Source organism: Rhagoletis zephyria, unplaced genomic scaffold (assembly GCF_001687245.7).
Source record: "Rhagoletis zephyria isolate East Lansing unplaced genomic scaffold, Rhagoletis_zephyria_1.1 Rzeph_scaffold_11066, whole genome shotgun sequence".
NCBI lineage: Eukaryota > Metazoa > Arthropoda > Insecta > Diptera > Tephritidae > Rhagoletis > Rhagoletis zephyria.
Genome location: NW_016168143.1, coordinates 3,216 through 19,897, shown reverse-complemented (window position 1 = coordinate 19,897; position 16,682 = coordinate 3,216). Strand labels below are relative to the sequence as shown.

The 16,682-nt window shown below is 33.7% G+C and overlaps 3 protein-coding genes across 8 annotated transcripts; 1 reads left to right on the top strand and 2 right to left on the bottom strand.

Annotated features, from left to right (window-relative positions):
* Positions 1 to 3: 3 nt before the first annotated feature.
* Positions 4 to 630, bottom strand: LOC108376835 (zinc finger C4H2 domain-containing protein-like; the record flags this gene model as incomplete). The annotated part of the gene is made up of 2 exons (XM_017633079.1): positions 450 to 630; positions 4 to 390 (listed from the first exon to the last, which is right to left on the bottom strand). A coding segment is annotated over exon 2 (321 nt), but the record flags the coding sequence as incomplete, so codon positions are not given.
* A 513-nt stretch (positions 631 to 1,143) lies between these two features.
* LOC108376833 (zinc finger protein 227-like) lies at positions 1,144 to 3,586 on the top strand. Its single transcript, XM_017633072.1, has 5 exons — positions 1,144 to 1,571; positions 1,790 to 2,132; positions 2,223 to 2,423; positions 2,481 to 3,015; positions 3,119 to 3,586. Exons 1-5 carry the CDS (start codon positions 1,167 to 1,169, stop codon positions 3,324 to 3,326), a joined length of 1,692 nt encoding a protein of 563 aa, XP_017488561.1. The 5' UTR covers positions 1,144 to 1,166; the 3' UTR covers positions 3,327 to 3,586.
* An 11-nt stretch (positions 3,587 to 3,597) lies between these two features.
* Positions 3,598 to 4,581, bottom strand: LOC108376834 (transcription factor MafK-like). Of its 6 annotated transcripts, none has more exons than XM_017633075.1 (3): positions 4,389 to 4,581; positions 4,221 to 4,335; positions 3,598 to 4,115 (listed from the first exon to the last, which is right to left on the bottom strand). In XM_017633075.1, the coding sequence occupies exons 2-3, from the start codon at positions 4,278 to 4,280 to the stop codon at positions 3,750 to 3,752; spliced, it is 426 nt and encodes a 141-aa protein (XP_017488564.1). In that variant the 5' UTR covers positions 4,281 to 4,335; positions 4,389 to 4,581; the 3' UTR covers positions 3,598 to 3,749. The 6 variants fall into 6 exon arrangements, with proteins under 6 accessions (XP_017488564.1, XP_017488566.1, XP_017488565.1 ...); XM_017633077.1 differs by having other exon boundaries at positions 4,239 to 4,335; positions 4,389 to 4,534; XM_017633076.1 differs by having other exon boundaries at positions 4,430 to 4,534.
* Positions 4,582 to 16,682: the final 12,101 nt, after the last annotated feature.

Here is a 16,682-nt window from a genome sequence, read left to right as displayed (position 1 = left end):
ATATTCTTCATATACGCGATTGGCCATGTCAACGGAACGCGTTTGATTTTCCTTGGTTTGTTTAATTATATTTTCCATGTCATTTATATCAGCATGAATTTGTCGCAGTTCTTCGACGTGAGACATTTTCTCCTCGAGCAAATGTTCCATTTCTTTACGATACTCATCGAGACATTTTTCCTCATCGTCGCTTATTTTTACTTCTTTAACAATTTTCACTTTTAATTTTTCCAATGCTATGGTTTTATCTCGTATATCTTTGATAGCTTCAAGTTTTGCATAATAGTGGCGTTCGTTGGAACTACTGATATCGCTGGTGGCCATTTTTGTAAGTAAACCCCTCCTGCTTGTTTGCGTTGGTCGCTAGAAAAGATCCTCTTGCTGAAATTTCTTTGAATTTATTGTTAGTAGAATTAGTAACTCAAAATCTAGAATGAAATATGACTAACTTCGGATATTTATGGTCCTTTTTCAGTTACAAAAATCCGTATATATTTTTATTCAGTAATTTATTAAAATTTGCCAAGAAAATTTCTGTCCAGCGTTGTGTACAAAACTGTTCTGCTTCTTAAAAGAAATTCATTCACAATTAAGTTAATTTATTGTGATTATTGGATGCTGTAAAGTGCTAATTACAGCCCACGGTCTTCCACTCGAAATCGATTTTTTATTTGCTTATCAGACCGCAAGCATATAGTAGTTTTCATCTAATCTAAATTTCAATTAATGTACTTGGTTGTCGACACGGTTAAAAAAGTTACCAAAAACGTGCCACCGAAATTTTTTAATGTCCGAGTTCAGACTCGGAAACTTTTGTCGCGCAACTCGTTACTTGTAGGAAGGAGAGGGAGTGACGAGGAAAGGGGAAGGGCACCGAGTAATTCAAGTTGGCGATCGCAGCTGACAACAACAATTGTTTACAAAATAGTTTCTCTGTGTGAATGCAACGGGCAACACCAAAAGAGAAGTTGCCGAAAATGAGCAACAAAAGTTTCCGTGTCTGAACTCAGTCACTATATGAATAATTTAACAAGACCTTTTATCTGGCCACCTTGCTTACCCGTTGTCATGGCAATCACTATTCAGTATTAGATAAAAAAGTCAGGAACATTTTTTGGCAAATTTATTATCAAAATAAATTATATTCTGTAATCTATTGCGCAACAATGGAATATACGCTAAATAATGAAATCGACTTTGAAGAAATGCGATGTTGTCGTGCATGTCTGTCGGTCGCATCACAAGATGAACTTGCAGACTATATTGATTTGTTGCAGTTATACAGCTCCGAAAGCGATACTCTTACATTACTGGAGTTGTTCAATAAAAGCACACAGCTTTATATTGGGGTAGAAGATTTCCATATCGTAGGCTATCCTCCTTGCCATTATATTTGTGGTCGTTGTCGCCTTGATCTTGTCCAAGCCTATGAGTTTATAACGCGAGCACAGTTGAATCACCAATTATTAACACAGTCTAAGCAAGAGATTATTAAAGGAAATGAATATGCAGAAGACCATGATGCCGATGAATTGGAAAAGGCGGAAGTAGAGGAGGAGTTTATAGAAAAGGTATATATACATACATATATAAAGGTATGTATGTATGCACATATGTGTGTAATTTGTGAAAATGTTTTTTATTAAGAATCCGTTTGCACAAACAAATTTGAAAATTAAAAATAAGTCAATTCTCTTTGCCATTTTAAACTTTGTTTAAGACGTCGTAGGATCAAACAATAATGAATGAAGTACATATGTAGCTACATTTTCTGAAATTTTGTTTTTAGGATTTTGAACCTGTCGAATATGAACGAAACTCAAACAGCACTGGAAGTGTGTTGAATGACGATAATAATGGCTCGTACGAACCTTTACCAACTACACTCATTAGTGTAGAGCGTGTTTTCTCTAACGAACCAATTATTTCAAAAAGTAACATCAATGCCTCAGAAGAGTCACCGGACGATGAAGAAGCTAAATCAAGTTCGTGTCTTAAATTATCTCAACGTGGAGCAGAGGAAAGGAATACTGGCGATGAGTCTAAGTCCTGTTTTGACTTCAAATGCGAGTTTTGTACATCGGTATTCCAATTCCAAAGAGATTTGCTTCAGCATTATGAAGTTGAACATGGTACATAGATATATAGAATTCACATACGATGTACATTATGATATTCCTTGATATACCTACATATACATATTTTTTCGACTACACTATCAGGGGATAAAACACATAATTTCCCATGTGAATATTGTCCAAATCGGTTTGTGTCGAAAAATGTACTACGTTTGCATCGACGACAGGTTCATCAGAAAGATGAATATATAGACTGCGAACATTGTGGACGCACTGTATTGAAGACATTCTACAACAAACATTTAAAGCGCCATAAACAACTGAAGTTCTTATGCAACAAATGTCGTAAGTTAACTTGAATATTTGCCAACATATTTTATTTAACTTATATATTTTTCACAGCTAAAATATGTGCTTCCCGTTTCACACTTAAAAGGCATTTAGAACTCCACTCAGATGAACGTGATCGAAATATTGAATGTATCGACTGTGGAAAAAGATTTTTTACACTCGAAAATCTCCAATTGCATCAAACTACTCACATCTTACCAGAAGATCGAGCAATATTCGAATGCACAATTTGTTCAAAAACGTTCCTGCGTAAATCAAATCTTGGTTTACACATGCAAATGCATCGTGGCAAGACTATCGATTGCCCACATTGTGGCAAAAAGTTCGTACGACGCAAAGATCTCGAAGTACATATACGTTTTCATACTGGCGATTTTCCATTTGCATGCTCGATGTGTGACCGGAAATTTGCTATAAAGGGCCATCTTAACTACCACGAGAAACGACATCTAGGTGTACGCTACAAATGTGATGAATGTGAAAAAACATTTATAAATCTCGCTGGCTTGAGGCAACATCAATACGAGCACACGGGAATGCCATTGTTGTGTGGAGTGTGTCAGCGTGGATTTCCTACCAAATTTAAGTAAGTATGTACAATCGTTGTAGGATGCGTGTAAGGATGTACCTTAGTAAATGCAGAGCCAACAGTGATTTGCCACTGGTTCAAATAAATTATTTTCTATTAGGGTTCGCCGTCATTTGCGCACCGTGCATCAGGATCTTTTTAAGAAAACTGGTTACACAGATGCGCTAGCAAAGAAGTACATACTTTCAGGATCAAAGTCGACCGTTGGAGAAAAGAAAGAAACTGAGTTTGCAGACAGTACTGAAGGCACTGTCGAGATGCTGGAGGAGCATGCTGGAGACATTCCACTAAACATGCTAGATGTTTAAATTTTGCTTTAGTAAAAGTAATATACGAGTTAAATATGTATGCGTTTTTAAGACAGCCAAATTTTAAATAAGCAGTATTTATTTAAAACCTATACACGATCGATATAATTTACAAATAAAGTGGTATACATAAAGTTACTTAAAATATATAATCTATTTATATTGGCAGTGTCTACACACACGCGCCACGGCTAGTTTAAAAATTACCGTATATCTACGGCAAAATTACGTGGATTATGTGTTGCCGGAGAAGTGGGGCAGAACTTCTTTATGCGTAGGCGGCCTTCGGCCGCGCTTAGGGATTATAACCCTTACTACTCAGAATTATCCTTTCTGAGTGTGGGACAGAACTTTGTTCGGCGTAATTTTTACCGTGGCACGTGTAAGTAGACACTCCGATGTATACTATTCTGCTTCCATTATTCAGCAACCCTCTAGTTCCGGTGGAATCGGAATGTCATTATGGGCTGCAAACTGCAGCAAAGCCTTGTATTTATTCTTCCAGTTAGCTATATCCTTGCGACATTGTTCGTTATCTTCGTGCATAGTTTCCAGCTCAACCCATTCATGCGATTTTTCTGTTTCCAAAACATCCTTCTGTTCTATACGTTTTATGCGACAACTAGCTGCATAGCCACGATTTTTCAGCGTTCGTCGACGCTGCTTCATACGCACAACCTCCTCGCGATTTAGGCCGCGAGACTTCAGAGTACGATTAAGGTCTCTGACGGATATAGAAACTAGCTCATCATCACTTATGTCTGGTATAGGGCATGGTGATAGTGGTGCCTGTAGGTTGAAAAATTTTATAGCAGTTAATTTTCATTATCATATACATATGTACATATTGGTATAATGATGCTTAATTGGGCTTAGTAATAATTTTGCATTTACGTAAAATTGTTGTGTTACCATTGACGATTTTCTTTCTCGTCGGTGCTGTAGTCCATCCATTTTCCGCACAATCAATTGTTTTGACGTTAAAAGAGAGCCACTTTATTAGTTTAGTCTAGAATTTAATGAGTTTTTATAATATCAAAGATTTTATTGAAATTCAATTACCTGCTAAGAATCACAAATACTGAAGAAATACAGAAATTTACCAAAAGAGCGATGGATTTCTTCACCGTAGACAATCTTTTCACAAACTTTTCACTAGAGATGTCGAAAAAACATCGATGCATAGAAAATATCAATGTTCTGCTTCGATGCATCGAAAATTTTCCATTCGATGTATAAATAGTCGATGCTTCGATGTTTTCTGTAAGCTGACATCTCTAGTACATCGAACCGCTAAACATCGCTTTGTCTGGAATTCGAAGAAATTGATGTTAAAAAGTTCAAAATATTGATGAAAATTTGTTGAATTTTTCTAAATTTCGTATAAAGTTAGACACATTGTTTTGCATAGTATTAGCTAAAGTATGAACAACATTTTTATAAAAAATAATAAAAAGTGTTAACTAGAAAACGCCACGAATATTTAAGTAAAAAGCGTTGTAAAATATCAATGTACGCCCTCCAATGCATCGACGAATGTCGATGTATGTTTCGATGGGAAAACATCGATGTATTTTTGCCACTGACATCCCTACTTTTCACTAGAGGTGGAAAAATATCGACGACACTACCGATATATCGATGGTTTGAGTTAAAACAATACTATCGATGTTTTAAAACTATCGATACTATCGGCTGCAATGTAAGATCAACTAGTAAATTGTATCCAAGTGAACAAATTTTCCCAAAAATTATAAAGTAAAACAACAAAAACAATTTTCCCCAATCCGCTTTTGTGAACAATTTATTCAAATGGAATTGGTGATAGGACTGAATAAATAAATCGATGGGGATCGGTAATTCTTACATACATTGAAAATTTAGGTCTGTACTTAAGCGCATTTTCTACTACAAAAAATTGTAAACTTGCTCAGTTTAAAATAATTTTCCGAAAACAAGGAAAATAAATCTATAGTGTTTTGTTCTCTTTATAAAAGAAAAAAAATTTAAATCCAGTGGCAATACATGCAATTGATGAAACCATTTGCAACGCTGCTCATAATACCAAAAAACCTAGATAACAAGAAGGGACAACTCGTTATAATTGTAGCGAAAGTGCGCAAGTCTTGAATTCAATTCTAATCCCATATGGAAGAGAACGAGTGAGAAGAAAAGGGACGAGTACACATGCGTCTGTACCGTCAAGTCGTTTCAACTTTCTTACTTTATTTTTGACATTTTTGTTGTTTACCATTTAGACTGGGTTCACACAGAGAAACTTTTGTGGCTTATTTTCGGCAACTTCTCTTTTACCTTGTTCTGACGGACATAGAAAACATGTTTTTGTTGCTAAAACTGGTTTTCGACCTAAAACTTGTGTTTTCATCCATGTAAAGTCTATCAAACGAAACCCAGTTTTCGCTGAAAACTACTTGAAAACTCACATTAGTCACTAGTTTTTTTCCGATTATTTATCGAAGTAGAAGTTATATTTTATCATCTTTAATACGCCATTTCGGATTTATTGTTAATTGCCTGGCCAAAGCAAATTAAGAATGAAAATTAAAGGTTGTAAATGAAAAGAAAATGAAGGAAAAGTATTTTGGTTTTGTTTTTGTGTACAAAACTGTAATCAAAAGATGTAAGACATGTCAACGAAAACCATAACAACCGGTGTGAACAGCCCACAATCCCAAAACTCGTTTTCAAAGTGTGAGCAAGAGTGGAAGAAGGAGAAATTTTGTAAGAGAAACGTAGACAAGTTGCACAAGTGTGACATCATACAAACAGCGATTCTGTCAAATTTCCTGAGAGCGGAATAGCGGTACCGAGATGGGCGCCACCTTTCTTCTCTACATCGTGGGTGAGAACATGGTATTTTGGTGTTGCCCTTGGCGTTCACACAGAGCAATTCTTTTGTACACAATTGCTGTTGTCAGCTGTGAACGGCCAACTAGAATTACTCAGACGAACGAAAGCAAGAATGATAGAATACAAGATTGCGCCGTCCTGGGGTTGACATTTGTGTACCACAAGTAAACAAAGAATAGAGCGAAAAGAAGAACGAGTAGAAACAGCCAAAGCAGTTCACTTTACTGCGAAAAACGTGTTTTAATTTTGCTAAATGCGAAAATATTGCATTTTACACCTAATTTATTAGAGAACAGTGAACATTGTAGTGCACTCCATTGCTTTGCAATTGAGGCTGCTTCAGCAAACGTTTTAGTGCACTCCATTGCTTTGCAATTAAGGCAGCTGCAGAAAACTGCAGCAGCATCTCTGCGGGACTGATTAGTTAACTTGCTAATGGAGGCTGCGTGGAGCAGAAACAAAATCATTGTGAGGAAATGCTGTTAATATAATAATAGAGAAACATTTCGGGAACGGCTTTGCCTTGCCTTATGTACACAAAATGCAGCGATTCGTCCCAGCGCTACACTTGCATCTACGCTTCTTGCATCTTTACGGTTGTCGCAATTTAACACACAGCACTTCATTGTATTAGTTTTTACGCAGTCTTCAACTTAAAAATCACTCATAAATTGCAAATTAATACGATTTAAACTGATTTTTCACTTATAATTCAAATTTCTCTTTCGTTGATTTGTAAACAAAGGTTTATTTACAAGTTACCACAACTGTCAAAATCGGAAAAACCAAAGTAGCGGTACCACTGACGGCGCCACCTTTGTTCGCTGCACCGTGGAACGAAAGCACAAAGCGTGTTGCCCGAGCACGAGCAACTCGGTGGCCTTCCCCCTTCTTCGTCACTCCCTCTCCCGCAAGTAACGAGTTTTCGCGACAAAAGTTTCTCTGTCTGAACCTAGACTTAAAGAACCAAAAACTTCAATTCAACAGAATTGGACCGTGTAAATGCAAATAGAAAACACAAAAGAGAATGAGCAAGAATTGCTTTCAAGTACTTGAATCATCTAAATTGGGGGTCACCAAATGCGAATTCTTATGTTTTCGCCTTGGTAGCAGGGTTGCAGGGTCAAGACCAGTGTGAGGACTATACGACCGTAAACATAAAATCTACCACATTACAGTTTTTTTTTAATTTTTAAATGGGAAAAATTTTCCAATACGGAACCAAGCTTTCGAAAAAAATAAAAAGGAGGGGTGTAGAACGGGTCCCCCTGATTATAAATCCGAAAACACGCGTGGCCCCCTCCGGAGGCTTATGGTTTTTAAGTAATTTGCATTTATAGTTGCAAAAAATGTCAAATTCAGCCTCACTTTTTGCTTTGTAGACCAATTGAACTGAAATGTCGGTGCTGCCACACATCAAAAAATTCACGGGAAACAACAAAACCGCACATAATACGGTTTTTCCATTACATATCGATGTATTGATTAAAAATAAACGCCGCAGTCTAAGATCGCGCAATTATTTATTAAAAGTTTTAATGATTTATCGAAGTATAGATTTTTATGAAAAAGCGACGCAGGCGAAAATTTGAAATAAAATATCCGTGATTTTTTGTTAAAAATTTTCGTTATCAAATTCCGATTTTTATGAAAAAAAGCGCCGCATGCGAAAATTTGTAATAAAAAATCGAGTGATTTTCTTTATTTGTCCAACTATCGATTTTTATAAAAAAAGCGCCGCAGCCGAAAATTTGTAATAAAATATCGCGCGATTTGTTATTAAAAATTTTCATTATTTATGGAAGCATCGATTTTTATAAAAAAAGCACTTTGAAAATAGACGAGTTTTATTATATGCATTCAACATACATACAAGTAGTAAACGTATAGACCGTGATTATGTGCCCTTATTTGTGGTGTATTTTCTTTTAAAACGTATGGTAGCATATATTTGTTCTTTCTGTCCCTGACCATTGTTATTTCTTTTTATTTGTGAATTGTGAAAAAATTTGAAAACGCATTTATAAACGCGTTTTACTTAAGTATTACAAACGCATGCGAACATTTTAAGGATAGCATATTATATAAGTATAAGTGAAAAGTGGCGTTTTAAATTAAAATTTGGTGATATTAGTCGGGATACTTTAACAACAAATTACTTAAATACTAGCAGCAACATTGTGAAAGTGATTAATGCAGTTAAATAAGACCTCCATTAACATCCCCACCAAGTTTTATATAAAAATTCCGTATACTAAATTATATAGCTGTTGGTTCCGTAATGTAAATCTCAGCTTTTAAATGGCTATGATCTTACCGTCCCTAATTTTATTTAATTTTTTTGTAAATCTTCAGGATAAGAATAAAATTTAACGGCTTAGCAAAAACTTCAAATTGACTACTAAATTTTTTTGCTGATCTGGGGGCCAATTCCTGTTCTGTGAAAACGTAAAGTGAAAACATTTTTCATCACTTCACATAAAATTACGATTCTGTTTTCAAAAGTAAGTTAATTATTTTGTGAAAAAATTTTCACCGTGAAAACTTTTTTCACAAAGTTTTGTGGCTGTAAAGTTGGGTATTTTCTCTCAAAACAATCATCTTGTGATAAAGTATATCGTTGTCTTAAACTCACAATAATCTATAAAATAATTACTTGCTAGATGTTGATGGAATAGCATTTAATGATCGAGAATCGAAAGTAATACTTTAAGAAAACATCTGCCATCATTGATTGAAATTATTCAATTTCAACGAAAAATGACACACGTCAACAATCTTTGCGATTGTCAAATCTTTCAATACATTGGGCCTGTGCCAATTGATAGAAGAGGAACTTTTGACGGATCAAAGTAAAAATTTGACATTTCTCGTGGTGAATACGAATGTCAGCTCATGGGGCTAGCAGCACGAATGCCGTCAGCGCGACAGATAATTTTTATTGTTTTTGGTTTTTCTTAATTACGAAAAAGCCTCTGAGAAGTGTACAACGGTTATGGGCACTGCCTTGCGCGCGGGCAAAGCTCTTTTAAGCTTTCTTAACATTTTGTGTAAGCGCGTGCAGAGTAAAAGGTTTCTCTGCCCATCGCTGGTGTAGAACCAAATCAAACGACGAAGCAAATTGATTCAAGTTGACCATTTGAACACACATTTATAAAGCGGCTGTAGCTGAGTGTGTAGAGATGCTTGCTGTTATTTACTAATGCCGTCAGAGGCAAGATGTTAAAATGATAATACAAATTTTTGTTTTGTATCTCCGAATTATGAAAAAGCATCTGTGAAGTACAGAATATAAACTTATTCAAACGAAAAATCGCCAACCAAGAGTTTGGTTTATGTAAACAGAATTTTAGTTATTATTATCAAATCATTGTTGAAAATCACGTTGATTCCACACATAAACACTCTTAATTTTTCTTTACCACTTAGCTGAGCTATTATGTATAATTAAAAATAAATAAATATTACGATTTTATTTGTTATATTTGTTATATTTTTTATTACTAATTATTTTCATAAAGATTTTTATTACAAACTACATACATACCTAGTTCTTATAACACTTAAGGCTAATATCACAAACTCTAATTAGTTAACAAAATTGACTCTAAACATCACTATTTATATTAATATTCCAGTTATTATGCCACAAAATCACATTGGCACCGGCGATCGCAAATAGTTCATATGCATCATGGTGAAAATTATTTCGTAAATATTCAATAACTGCCACTGATAGGTTGTAGGTGCTGTGGTGTACAAAACTGTGCTGGATAACTTTACGATGTTTGACTCCACTTCCATATCTCTCAATGCCTTGCAAATGTCATCACAATTTTTATGCTGCTCAGGCATCTGTGTATGATTATGTATGGCATACTGTACTATATCGAGAATTTGTGGTTGCGCCGAAACTGTATAAGATAACAGGAATACCGCAAGGAGTGCAATGGTAATTAAAAGTCTTCGACGCAGAGATTCCATTGTCTATTGATATATTGGTTTTCGTGTGTTTTGTTAAGTTGGCGTATCGACTTTTTATAGTAAGTGTTGTCCTCACCGGCAGCGCTTGTGATTTGTGACTAATATATTCAAATATCAAATTCACGGATTTTCTTCAAAATATTAACACTCCCATATTTCTACTATTTGTCTTTCCGAGAAAAAGCTATTCTACTGCTGTATTTACAATTGTTAACTTGTTGCTTTCCGTTATTTTACTTTACATCGCTCTTCGCGTCGTTTACGTACTGTTATGAAATTGAATGGAATTTCATGATATAGCCCATATGAATGCTATATAAAGGTACATACATTCAGACATATGTAGATTTACAATGTACATGTGTTTGGATACACATATATAGGGTGATCCATCTAGACCTGTTTTTTAATTTTAAATAAAACACTTAAAATAGAATCGGATGTCGAAATGTTTATTATCACCCGAAACAAGAATCTCTGAAATTTACTTTTTAAAAGTAATTTCATTCAAATGTTGGCCGCGACTATGCTGTAGGTGGCGCATTCGGAAGGTCCAATTTTCAATTACTCTTCCAGCAATGCGCGAATTACGTGAGCAATGTTGGATTTCAAGTTTTGAATCATAGCTGGCTTATCAAGGACGACTTCTGACTTTACGTAACCCCCAAGAAAAAAATCCGTAGGTATAATATCACACGATAACTTGCTGAAACCAAATGTTGCCGAGATTACAGATTTTTTAAGGGGTTTTTTTTTGTTTGGAAAAATAGATTTCATAGATACTTTTTGCGGATGATAATAAAGATTTAGACATCTAGTTCTGTTTTAAATATTTTATAAAAAAAAAAAGTTGGATCACCCTATACATACATACATATGTATGTACGTAGGTATACGTTAGTAACGTCCGAAACAGTCGATGGGCAAAGCTTTTTAAAGCTTTACGGTGATTTCATATACTTGTAGGCGTGCAGATAGTGAATTGACTCCCTGTTTGTCACTGATGTACAAACAAACATACATATATTGATATACAGCTTGCATGCAGGGGGTTTTATCAGAGTCAGGGTTTTCAATATAATTGCACTGAAAAAGTACTTGAGTACAATGAAGATGTTTTCGATACAATCCTGCAATAACAGAAAATAAGATAAATCTAATTTTGTTTCTTAACAGAATGGCGGATAATTATGTGTGAATTGCACATTTGAGGGCAAATAAAAAAACCATCACAAAAACATGTTCAACGAAAATGGTCGACATGAATTTCTCTTTCAAAACTATGTACATACATACATATATCGCACCTTTTTTGTTGCAAAAATGATGTTGGACAGTGTAATAAATATTGTTATTTAATAGATAAATATACACATATTATTTTTGGGAAATGAAAATTATAGTTGACCGTTTCTAAATAAAGAAAAGTTATTTATGCTGGCGAATAATTTAATACAATTTGAGAACCAAAAAATACGTTTTTCCGGAAAAGTTAATACAATTTCAGAACACAAACTCCTACCCCAGTTTTTATGGTTTATAACGGGCCGAGAAAGCTTTTACCCTGCACGCGCCTATAAAAAATGTGTAGAAAGCTTAAAAGAGCTTTGCCCGCGTACAAAATAAAATTAATATGCAAACATATAAATAACAGTTAAATGTTTGGAAAAAGCTTATTTATGTATGTCAAGAGCAACAAAAGCTTAAAAGCTTCAAATTTGATGTTACAGAGCGGCGCCCTTGAACATAAAATTATGCATGCCTGCGAATAACTAATAAAAAAATTCTTGTTATTTCCACGAAAATTAAAAAAAAAATTCTAAAATATGCATACCATCAATAAAATAAAATAACGATGTGCTAGAAAAAACAAGGCTGTATTTTATTCAACATACCTAGATATTTGAAAAAATTACATAATTATTGGAAGGGGAAAAGTTATATTTCGCAGACCTGTGTTATTTATGAATGTGCACCGAGAAAAGGGTTCAGTTACGTCAACTAAATATGTTTCTCTCAACCCATGATTTGGTTACAGTTACATTATTTGGTTGTAGTTACAAATCATGTTTTGCGAGAAATAAATTTAGCGGACTTTTTCTGGGTGTATGTACAATATATTAGACTCGCGATTTACTTTGAATATTGAATAATCTTGAGTTTGAACCCACTATATTGGCAAATATCTACATATGTATGATCAAGTGAGTCTAACAAAACTTTAGGTCAATTAAATAACATTAAAGGGTGCAGACAGTCAAAGTATAAATTTTTCATAATGTGGAATCTAGTTCACAGCTTTTCTCTTTTTACTTGTTAAATAAACATTTCTAAAATAAATGTATTTTTTGGTTATTTTTCGGTTTTGTCTTTTTTAGTGCCTTCTTTTGCCTTTTTTGCGATTTCTAGTGCCTACTTCGCTATTTTATTTTGCCTTCTTTTTATAAGTTTTTGGGTCCTAAAAATTCGTTCCCTGCTAATAAATTAAAAAAAAAATGAATTTAAATATTTTGACTCACTGGCTGATATTAATATCAAATCAAAGAGAATACATCCAGGTATTAAAAAAGAACTGTTTATTTTACGGCAGGGTACGACAAAAGCCAAATAATGTAAAAACACAAGAAACCATTAATATGCCCAATAAACTATGGGCCAAATATGTATAGTAAAACTGCGTTTTTAGTTTTTCTCTGAAGCTGGGTATTTTTAAAAGGACTTTGGAATTTCAAAGATATGACTAGTCCAAAATATTATTTAAAAAATTCAGTGGTATTTAGAATAAAAACATGAGTACCAAATAAAAGAGACACTTTTTTAGAATTAAAAAAATTAAAGCATATTGGTTAGAATGCCGAGAATGTGGTCGTTTGTATACTAGTCCTAAACATATATTTTTACTTTACAAAATTAAATAAAAAACGTTTTCAATACCTATTTGTCTTTATGCTCCAAAAAGTTTAATCATTTTTAATGCTGCAAAATGTTCTCGCTTTTTGATACCCATTGTATATTGCACTAACTTTTTTAACTGATGTTTTGAATTAATCATATACTCGAAATTTCAAAAAAATCCTGTAAAAATGCAGTTTCGCGAATATATTGATTTTTGTGTGTCGGAAATTGACCTTCGCACGGTGTTATATGTATACATATGTAAAACTATAATATAATACATACATACATGCCTCAACATCGTTCTCCTTGCTGTTTAACAAAAATTGGTATCCATGGCGTATACTTTATTTCATGGGAGGAATGTTCAATTATTTTTTAAGGTTTTTATAAAACTGCAAGAAGAACGAAATTGAGGTATGTGTTACTATATACATATGTATGTATTTATGTGTATATACCTTTAATAGTTCAGAAAATTAGTCGAAAAAAGCGGTTAATTCAGTAAAAAACCCGGTTCCCGTCTCTGGTTTTAACGCTTCCCGAACGCCTCGGTAATTACCTAGAAATTTTGAATTTTTGATCTATTTTGACTTAATATATTTGTCTTAGCAAAAAGTAAAAAACAAAAATATTAAATAGGTGGATAGATTCTCTCTACTTTGATATCCATATAAATATCATAGAGTTAGTATAGATATTTTAAATAATTTTTTGAAAAGGGAATTCCTTTGAAACTGAAAAACTTAGTATGCAGCGTTACTATACAAAATCTATAGTTTCACATACATATGAAAATTTTGCTGGATAACTTTTACTACCGTACGGTGTTATATGTAATTTTGTAAGTGTATCGCATGTACATACATACATATGGACATTCATACATATGTGCATATAATAAAGAATACTCAAAGTAAAAAAATTTTTGAGAAATACATATGTACTTGTATGTATTTAGTATACGTATGGATATACATCAAAATGTTAGGAATCATTGTTGACATACAGAATTCTTCGAAGCCAATGAAACAGAATATAAAACTTTGCAGACTATGACTTTCAGTAGCTTTTCAGCTTCTTACTGATGCAAATTGAATTCATTGAATTTCAGCCAAATTTTCAGCCATTATGCGTTTGTCAAAGAAACATAGCTAATGCAGAACGTTTTTAAAGTAAAGTTTAACAATGAGGAATTTTTGAATTCACATAAGCAAATACATATGTATGCAAGGAAATACATATCGTCATTTAAAGTACAAAACCGCGTATCGTCATTCATCAAAGCCGCGTAACTGACATTTGCTGTAAAAATTGGATTTGCTCACACAAGCTCTTGGCACTAGCCTTATCCATTCGTCCTGAAGCATACTTGCCAGAAATGCGATTGCTTTATATTGCTTATATTTTTAGTAGCTTTTCTTTAATTTTTTTTTTTAAAGTAATTGAGGAAATTTTTGTCAATTCAGGAGGCAGTAAGGGCCACAAAGTGCTTTGGCGTATTGGGAAACACGCCCCTGTTAGCACAAACAATGTCAGCCTTAAGATCATCAAGCGAAGACTAACTCTTGCCAAAAGGAGTTTCAACGATTCACGAATGCCTAGGTAAATACCTAGAAAAATTTTGAATTTTGATCGACTTTTACCCCCTACATACTTCTGCCTCCCGACCACTTATTCCCTTGGGGTAGACGCTGGCAGTATTACCAAATAAAAATGCTATAATTTTGTAAATAATAACATCGAGCCTATCCGGTAATGTTTCACAGGCTGCACGAATGTGGTCTGGTGATATTTTGCCCCAGTAGCGGTGCACAGCAACCTTCAAGGCGTTGAATTTCTAATATTTTTTAGTTGATACTTTGGCCTCGAGAATCTACAATAAGGAAAAGTCCATTGGGTTTAAATCCGGTGAATGTGGTGGCGGTAAATATGGGGTGGGAGGGTTTTTTCTTAAAGGCCGATGTCTGTACGTTTTAAAGAAAAATTAATATGTGGGGCCTTTATTAGAGCAAGTAGTAGCAAGAGTATGTCTGGCTGTCTGTATGTTTGTACGCGCATCACTCAAAAACTAATGCATGGAATTGATTGCACTTTTCACCGATGTATTGCTAGACGTCTAACTTAAAATAGAGAAAGAAAAAAATTAGAGAATTGCCACCTGTTTGAAAATTGCAGTTTAAGTATATTGATAAGATAAAGCAAATAATGCAATATGACTGTTAAAAGAAAGAGGTTTAAGAAAATATTTTTGCTGAAGGTTGCCAAAGTTTTAATTTAATTTAATTGATAAGATAAATTGAATATTGCAATATGGATATTAAACTGAAGCGGTTTAGTTAAGTTTTCTGCCGAAAATATTTTTGCGGAGGGTTGCCACCTGTTTGAGAAATTGTAATCAATTAAATTGATAAAATAAATGAAACATTACAATACGGGTATCAAACAGGACAAAAATAAATTAAAAAAGGCGCCGTGAAGCACGCCGGGTATTTACTAGTAAGGAATAAAGATGGATCCCTATTTAAGCGGTAGACTTTTGTTTCGATATAATGTATTAAAAATACTATGAAATCCATTTGTATGTATGTATGTATGTATGTATGCATAATTGTAGTTAGTCACATCATCAATCACTTGGAACAATGTTCTGTAAATACAACGTCACAAAGTTAATATGTTTTCAAATATGTCAATCAAAAAATATGAAAAAATTCCTAAGCTTTAGTCACATGTAAGTAAGTATGCATGTATTTATTGAGTTTCGTATTTAATTTTGCTAAACCAACGTAAAAAATAATATAATCAGCGCTCATTTTAACGCTTCAGTGAAAGACATGCTTTTAATATTGGCACAGTGTTTTTTAGGTTGACACTCACATATATATATATATAAATATATCGCACACCGTATTCGAAGGGGACACAAGTCAAAATTACACGTTTGTTAGAAAATGCGAAAAACTATTTCAAAGCACATGATAATCATATGGGCAAGGGAGCCTTTACCTAAGGTTTTGTTTAAACAAATTATAATAAAAAAATGCTCCAGTTTTTGCTGAAAGGTAAATAAAAACTCTGTGAACATTTTTAACAAATATTTCAAAAATGCCAAATATTGAGTTGTGCCTCTGTTAAAGACAGTGTGTGATATTTTTAATGTAACTACTATGTCAAAGCGCAAAATTGGCTGGCTAACATTTTATGATTTCAATGTGTGTAAGGATTTATTTAAATTCATAACCTGCAATTTTGACGCTTCGTTACATTATGACGAATTATGGCAAGACATACATACATATGTGCATAACATACATACATAAATATGCAAATAAAAGGATTTTATCCTGCTAATATTATAAATGTGAAAGTTTGTGAGTGAGTGAGTGTGTATGTTCGATGCTCTTTCGCGCTAAAACGGCTCAACGTATTTTAGTGAAATTTACCGAACTGATAGGCTGGATTAAAATATATTAATTTTTCAAAAAGTAAAAGGGGTTCAAAAACGATTTCGTTTAAAAATATTTTTGAAGAGGGCCGCCAACTGTTCAAAAAATTTAAACCGATTTAATTAACAAGTTAAATCAAATATTTTAATATGGGTAT